This window comes from Aotus nancymaae, unplaced genomic scaffold, assembly GCF_030222135.1.
Source record: "Aotus nancymaae isolate 86718 unplaced genomic scaffold, 86718_ANA_hifiasm-v0.15.2.pri h1tg000030l, whole genome shotgun sequence".
Classification (NCBI taxonomy): Eukaryota; Metazoa; Chordata; class Mammalia; order Primates; family Aotidae; genus Aotus; species Aotus nancymaae.
Genome location: NW_026988443.1, coordinates 8,384,840 through 8,393,531, shown reverse-complemented (window position 1 = coordinate 8,393,531; position 8,692 = coordinate 8,384,840). Strand labels below are relative to the sequence as shown.

The 8,692-nt window shown below is 37.6% G+C and overlaps 1 protein-coding gene across 1 annotated transcript; it reads left to right on the top strand.

Annotated features, from left to right (window-relative positions):
- The first annotated feature begins 5,547 nt into the window (after window positions 1–5,547).
- LOC105714080 (eukaryotic translation initiation factor 5) lies at window positions 5,548–7,266 on the top strand. Its single transcript, XM_012447963.3, is given in 1 exon segment — window positions 5,548–7,266. A coding segment is annotated over 1 exon segment (1,293 nt). The 5' UTR covers window positions 5,548–5,665; the 3' UTR covers window positions 6,959–7,266.
- The last annotated feature ends 1,426 nt before the right edge of the window (window positions 7,267–8,692 follow it).

Here is an 8,692-nt window from a genome sequence, read left to right as displayed (position 1 = left end):
TCATTTATGTTATCCAGTTTGTTGTTGTACAATTGCTCTTAATACTATTATACTCCTTTTATTTTTCTAAAATAGGTAGTAGTGCTCCCTCTTGCATATCTCGTTTTATTTATTTGAGTCTTCCCCCTTCTTTCTTGGTCAATTTATCTACAGGATTGTCAATTTTGTTGATATATTCAAAGTACTAATTTTTGATTTTATTTCTCTATTTATCTGTGTTCTAATATTTATTCTTTCTTTCTTTTTCTTTCTTTTTTTTAGGCAGAGTCTTACTTTGTCGCCCAGGCTGGAGTGCAGTGGCACAATCTTCACTCACTTTAATCTCTACCTCCTGAGTTCAAGCTATTCTCCTGCCTTAGTCCCCTAGTTAGCTGGGACTACAGGTATGTGCCACCATGCTTGGATAATTCTTTTTTTTTTTTTTTTTGTAGAGACAGGGTTTCGCCATGTTGCCCAGGCTGGTCTCCATCTCCTGAGATCAGGTAATCACCCACCTTGGCCTCCCAAAGTGCTGGGATTACAGGCTTGAGCCACCACATCTGGCCTAATCTTTATTATTTATTTTCTTCCAGTTTTGTAGTTTTTTCTACTTTTTCTAGTTTTTTAAAGTGTAAATTAGGTTGTTTGCTTATTTATTTATTTAGAAAGAGGGTCTTGCTAGGCTTGAGTGCAGTGTCATGATCTTAGCTCACTGCACTCTTGAACTTCTTGGTTTAAGCAATCCTCTTGCTCAGTCTCCTGAGTAGATAGGACTTCAGGGGCATGACACCATGCCTAGTTAATTTTGTATTTTTATTTTTTGTAGAGATATGGTCTCACCATGTTTCCCGGGCTGGTATCAAATTACTGGCCTCATGATTCTTCCACCTTGGCCTCCCAAAGTGTTAGGATTACAGATGTAAGCCACCACACCCATCCTAGGTTGTTAATTTGAGATTATCATTCTTTTTTTTAAATGTGTTTACAGCTGTAACTTACCCTCTTAGTACTGCCCTCGCTGCATCCCATAAATTTTGTTATACTGTGCTTTCATTTTCATTTATCTTAAGGAATTTTCTAATTTCTCTTTTTATTTTTTTGGCTCATTGGTTGTTTAAGAGTATATTGTTTAGTTTCTACATATTTGTGACTTTTCTGGTTTTCCTTCTTCTATTGGTTTCCAGTTTCATTTTGTTGTGATCAGAAGATTCTTTGTATAATTTCAATCTTCTGAAGTTTACTAAGACTTGCTTTGCAGCCTAATATATGAAGTATTCTGAAGAATGATCCATCTTTATTTTAAAAAGCGTGCATTCAGCTATTGTTAGGTGGAGTGATCTCTACATGTTTATTAAATCCTCTTGATCAAAAGTGTTGTTTCAGTCTTTCATTTTCCTTACTGATCTTTTGTCTGTTGTTTTATTCATTTTTGCAAGTGGGGTATTAAAATCTGTTATTACTATTGTAGAGCTATTTCTCCCTTCAAGTCTGTCAATGTTTCCTTCATAGATTTGAAACACTGGTGTTTGGTGAATATGTGTTTTTGATTGTTGTATCTTCCTAGTGAATTGACCATTTTACTATTATATAAAGTTCTTGTCACTTGTAACAGCTTTTACTCAAAGTATATTTTGCCTGATATTAGTATAGCTGCTCTCGTTTGACCTCCATTTTTATGGAATATCTTTTTCCAGCCTTTCACTGTCAACCTATCTTTGTCTTTAGTGCATGTTTTGTAGAAAGCAAACTGTTGGATCCTACTTCCCAACTCTCCCTGACTCCTTCTAATCTATGCCTTTTAATTCATTTATATTTGAAGTAATTACTGATAGGGAAGCACTTTTGCCATTTTGCTATTTGTTTTCTGTAAGTTTTATATAACATTCTAAAGCTATGATAATCTACCTAATATTGCTACTAATTTAACTTAAATCACATATACTCTATTCCTTTGTAACCCTACTCTCCTTTTACGCCATTCATGTCACAAATTACACCTTTAAATATTGTGTGCCCATTAACAGATTTATAGTTATTTTTGTGCATTTGTTTTTTAAATGATTCTTCTACACAATAAGGATAAGCTTTGTACTATTTATAAAAAATCAGTGATGTCTCCAGCTCTAACCTCAGTTTAAGAGATTTTACAAAAAAACCATGACTTTTCTATATCAGATCCAGGGTAAAAGGGGAGTGGAATACAACACACCCTCTATCTGGAGCTACTTGAATAGAAGGAGCTCTAGAAAGCAGTGGACATGAGTATACTCAAGTCATAGGGTTTGAGGTTATGGTCCTTGGTGGTTATTTTTTCTCTTCCATTACTGAGATGTCCATCTTGGGTGGCTTGAAGGTTTCTTAATCTTCAGCTATTCAGGTGGTCTGGACATGGGTCAGTTCTATTGGAGGGGGCTTCTAGGCCTTGTTGCCCTGGATGGCAAAACCTCCCAGATCATACTTTTGGAAGTCTTGGTCCAAGGAGGCTCCATTTATATGATTAATTTCTATCCTCACCTCCACTTCTCCACTTTCAGAATACATGGTGCTGGATTTGGGCCAGGTAAGGATGTCTAAGAACCGTAAGTGGACTGGCCTCTGGACTTCTGCTTAGGCAATGAGTGGGGAGTGCTGCTTGCACGGACTGTGCTGATACACTGAGCTTCCCTTCTTTTGTTATCCTCCCACTCTGCAGCTTTAGCTGATGGAGTGCTCTGCCACTAACAGGTGCTTGGTCTTGATGGTAAGCCTCTTAGAGGGTATGTAGCCAGGATCTCTTAGCCCTGCCTATTGCTTAAAATGTTAAGTGCTCTTCTGTGTCTGTTTTGTGATCAAATAATTTCTGATGAATGTATAGCTTTAGTTTTTGCCAGCAGGACCTTGTCCGTACTGTCAATGGCCAGTGACAGTGCCATGGGTGGGTCCTCTACCCTGGCAAGGTGCTGATACTTGTGCTCTGGAATCACTGGCTTCCAGAGGATGCTACCCACATCCGATGGAGGAGGAGTCATGGGTATAGAATCTTTGAGGGCCTCATCATAGCTGAAAGCCCAGTGGTATGTCCCGAAGGGTAGGGGCATCTTACCCAAAGGTCTACTCAGGAGCAGGCACTTCTGGTTGCCTTAAAGCCATTGAGGACTGAGATCCAGGTGTTTTTTTCTGTATTGACTTTGAAATTGAGTTTCTGCCACCATAGTAAAATTATGTGACTTGTATGCAGACAGATGTTAATGAGGAACATTGTCCAGCTGCTACAAATTAGCAGAGTTTCCCAGAAATACTTCATATGGAGGTTCTATTCTTCCACTGCTGGGTAGCTGCCTGAAGCCAGAGCTCTGGCACTAAGATGATCTGGGGAACCATGTCTTCTGAGAGGCTGTGGTGCAGTCTGGGGCCCAAGCCATGGTGAGACTTGTGCCATGCTGGTGACAACACTGAAGCCTTCCAGTACCATCATGGAAGCAATAGCTGAATCCATATTTTCATTCTTTCATTCATTCATTCCGTTTTGATGGAGCAACCATTATATGCCAGGCATTGTACTTTACTAAATTATACCATCAGTGTATTGAGTGCTCATAGTGTGTCAGACCAGTAAGCTCTTTACTTTGAATCCTCAGTGTAAGCTGTGTGCTAGGGATTATTATGCTATTTTACAGATCAGGAAACTGAGGCAACAGCAAATACAAATTTAGGAACTTGCCCGCTAGAAAGTGATAGCCTTGGAACATGGATGTAAGGCTGTCCTGAAGCCCTTATTTTTATGACTGTTTTCTTAAAAATAATTTATTACACATACAAAATATTTTATTATATGATTTTAACCTTCTATCTTAGCTCTATTCTAATTCTGTAAATTGTAGGTAAGGACACACATGCAAATTCTGTTCTCTAGTAGGTTTAATTGGTTTTCTTCTGCCTTTGTGGAAAAATCAGTTTTTCTTCCATCTGCTCATTTTTTCGACATTTATTTTCTCCATAAATTTGTGCATTTTTGACTTTTTCTTTGGACATAACGTCTCTCTACATCCCTTAGTATGAGTAAAATAAACTCTTTTCACAGTATCATTTTTATAGCTATATGACAGTTATGATTTACCTGTTTTTGGAAATTATCTTTTAAAATATAAGTAATACATGTTTGCGTATTGTAGGAAAAAATAAAAAATAACTACTTTTAATTTTTGATGAATATACAAACATCAAAACATTCTTAAAAATGAGATCACAGTGCACATGTAATTGTAATGTACCTTTTTTTAAAATGTGAAGTATCATTAAGATTTTCTATCTTAATAAATAAATGTTGGCATCATTTCAATGTAAACACCTTCATGTTCCTTTGCAGTATAGGAAAATGGGCTTTTTCCAAGTGGACACAATCTCCCAGAAGCACAACTATGCTTTTCCTAAGTAGGATTTCAGTTCTTTATGAACCAAGTTTGTCAGTGGCTATCCTAATCACCCTCAGGTTTACAGATTTCTTAAATCCAATAGATGTAATAGCACCAAAACTGATCTTTGTTAATAACCTCTGATTGTTTTAATATCCCAAAGCTGATGATTTGTAAAATGTGTCAAAGGAACTTTTAGATAAAAAGTTAAATATTGTTCAGTAGTATTTTCCTGTTAAATATACACCAGTTCTTTGGAAATTATTAAATTCATGTTTGGTAACATGTGATTATGCTGACTCTCTGCTAAGCCAGATGGCAAGGCTGCCTATTGCTAAGGAAAAGACACACTATTTGATAGGCCTTTTCATCTGCGTAGGCCCTCCCAGGTCCTGTTTCTAACCATTGTACTGTTTTGTATCTGTATCTGAGGCCATGCAGTGCAGGGAAGTGGTTTTTAAACTCTGGTGAGCACTAAGAGCACCTGGGTAGTTAAAAAAAATATAAATACAAATATAAATACCCCAGTTCCAGAGTATCCCAGTTAGACCAACTAGATCAAAATCTTGGTAGTGGGGCCTGAATATCAGTGTTACTTTAAAAAAAAAAAATAAAACAACTACAATTCTCTCCTTATATTCTAATGTGCAGTATCGGTTGAAACCCCCTGTACTGAATACAGCCTCTATCAGTATGCACATGAATACACCTTATTCAATTAGCACTTAGCATCACAATATTGGTTGCTTGTATTAGATAATTTCAAATAATAGCCCTGCAGAAAAGGGAGAAGGCCTATGGAAGAGAGAAGGCAGAAAGAAGCCGGGCATTAATTTTAGACAGATTTAATCCTACTATAAGAAATATTAACAATTGAAGCAACGGAAACACAGAACATTTTCTTAGAAGGCAAAGAAGGCCTGGGTTATCAATTTCATATTATGATGTAGAGAAGATTGATATGTCAGGCAATAATTATAGTACATACCATAAAGATATCCTTGCATCTGTGAAAGAGTTTCTTTAAGGTAAACACCTCAATTGAAAATTTCTGGTTTTAGTCAGAGCGAGAACATTCCAGAGTGCTGTTGCGCAGACATTGGTACCTGTATTGGGGAAACATAGCATACAAGCAAGAAGCTCACAGCCTCAGTGGCGAAAATTTTTTTCATGTCAGAGACCGAGAACTCTTGCAGTTGTTTATGTCATCCCTTCTTCTCCAGACAGAAGATACCAAAAAGTTGCAATCAAAAATCTCTTCATCTTATTGATAAAGCCACTAATAATAAGCCAAAATGTCTGTCAACGTCAACCGCAGTGTGTCAGACCAGTTCTATCGCTACAAGATGCCCCGTCTGATTGCCAAGGTTGAGGGCAAAGGAAATGGAATCGAGACAGTTATAGTCAACATGGTTGACGTTGCCAAGGCACTTAATCGGCCTCCAACGTATCCCACCAAATATTTTGGTTGTGAGCTGGGAGCACAGACCCAGTTTGATGTTAAGAATGACCGTTAAATTGTCAATGGATCTCATGAGGCGAATAAGCTGCAAGACATGTTGGATGGATTCATTAAAAAATTTGTTCTCTGTCCTGAATGTGAGAATCCTGAAACAGAGCTGCATGTCAATCCAAAGAAGCAAACAATAGGTAATTCTTGTAAAGCCTGTGGCTATCGAGGCATGCTTGACACACATCATAAACTCTGCACATTCATTCTCAAAAACTCACCTGAGAATAGTGACAGTGGTACAGGAAAGAAAGAAAAGGAGAAGAAAAATAGAAAGGGCAAAGACAAGGAAAATGGCTCCGTATCCAGCAGTGAGACACCACCACCACCACCGCCAAATGAAATTGGTCCTCTTCCACATACAGTGGAAGAAGTGGAGGATGATGATTGGGGAGAAGATACAACTGAGGAAGCTCAAAGACGTCGAATGGATGAGATCAGTGACCATGCGAAAGTTCTGACTCTCAGTGATGATTTGGAAAGAACAGTTGAGGAGCAGGTCAACATCCTGTTTGATTTTGTTAAGAAGAAGAAAGAAGAGGGTATTATTGATTCATCTGCCAAAGAAATTGTTGCTGAAGCAGAAAGACTAGATGTAAAAGCCATGGGCCCTCTTGTTCTGACTGAAGTTCTTTTTAATGAGAAGATCAGAGAACAGATTAAGAAATACAGGCGCCATTTCCTACGATTTTGTCACAACCACAAAAAAGCTCAACAGTACCTTCTTCATGGTTTGGAGTGTGTGGTAGCAATGCATCAAGCTCATCTTATCTCCAAGATTCCACATATCTTGAAGGAGATGTATGATGCAGACCTTTTAGAAGAAGAGGTCATCATCAGCTGGTTGGAAAAGGCCTCTAAGAAATATGTCTCCAAAGAACTTGCCAAAAAGATTCGTGTCAAAGCAGAACCATTTATAAAATGGTTGAAGGAGGCAGAGGAAGAATCTTCCGGTGGTGAAGAAGAAGATGAAGATGAGAACATTGAGGTGGTGTATTCGAAGACTGCCAGTGTACCGAAAGTTGAAACCGTAAAGTCTGACAACAAGGACGACGACATTGATATTGATGCCATTTAAGGGGATGGATGCAACCTGGCTTAACAGTGTAATGCTGCAAATTTTTTTCCATTATCAGCCAGAAGTGCAACATGTATGTACAAAAGCTAAAATGGCTTAACATCATGCTACACTTTACACTAAAAATCTATTACTGTGAGTGGTCTGTAATTAAGCCCAGTGAGACACCTAGGGAGTCCGTACACATCAGTGAGCAGATGTAGTTTGCTTATTTATAGCATGTTTCTTTTTGAAAAAACTAGTGGTGGACACATTTGGATCACATTTATACAGTTATAAAAATAAAGATTTGATTTTGGTCATTCAAAAAAAAAAAGAAAATTTCTGGTTTTTATTAATTATTACTTTCAATAGTCTATCAATCTACTCCCTGCATGAGATTTTCTAGTTCCCCATATCCTTACTAATGTTTGATATTAGACATTTTTCATTCTGATGCGTGTTAAAATATTTCATTTTCCTCTTAATTTTCATTTACCTGATTAATAATGAGACTTGGTCATTTAACTTTCTTTCTGAATTGCCTATTCATATACTTTGACAATTTCTATTGGGTTGTATTCTTATCAATTTATTGGCATCAATATATAGTCTTCTTTTTGTTTGTTTTTGAGATGGAGTCTCACTCTGTTGTCCAGGCTAGAGTGCCAGTGACATGATCTTGGCTCACTGCAACCCCTGCCTCCCAGGTTCAAGTGATTCTCATGACGCAGCCTGAGTTGCTGGGATTACAGGTGCCCACCACCACATCCATCTAATTTTTTTATTTTTAGTAGAGATGGGATTTCACCATGTTGTCCAGGCTGGTCTCAAATTCCTGACCTCAAGTGATCCACTTGCCTCGACCTTCCAAAGTGCTGGGATTACAGGCGTGAGTCACCATGCCTGGTCAATAGTCTTGATATTAATCACTTATTGGTCATATGGATTTCTTATAATAGGAATGTTATTTATGTTTGGATATTGACCTTGTATCAAGTATTTTTATTGGACTTTCTTAATAGTTCTAATAATTTGCATATTCTCTTGGGACTTTTTTTACCTTGATAATCGTGTTGTCTATGAACAATGAGTTTGTTTGTTAATCTCATATACATACATTTTTAAAATGAACCTTATTTTTTACAGGATTTTCAGGTTCACAGCAAAGCTGAGTGGAAAGTACAGAATTCCTGTGCTTCCCCTGCTCCCACACATGCACACCCTCCCTCACTGTATTAGTCTGTTCTCATGCTGCTAATAAAGGTATACTCAAGATGGGGTAATCTATAAAAGAAAGAGGTTTAATTGCCTCAAAGTTCAGCACGGCTGGGGAGGCCTCAGGAAACTTATAATCACGGCAGAAGGGGAAGAAAACACATCCTTCTTCACATGGCAGCAGCAAGGAGAAATGCTGAGAAAAAGCAGGAAAGCCCTTATAAAACCATCAGACCTTGTGAGAACTCACTCGCTATCTTTGACTTAGAAATATAATTCAAGGTTCTTCTATGTCTTTTTGTGGTTTGTTAGTTCATTGCTTCTGAGCATAGAATAATATTCCTCTATCTGGATATGCTAGTTTATTTATCCATTCACCTACTGAAGGACGTCTTGGTTGCTTCTAAGTTTTGGCAATTATGAGTAAGGGTGCTATTAACATCTACTTGTAGATTTATTTAGTTTTATAAAAATATTGCCAAGCTGTCTTTTAAAGTGGCAGCATCATTGTGCATTCCCACCAGCAGTGAATGAGAA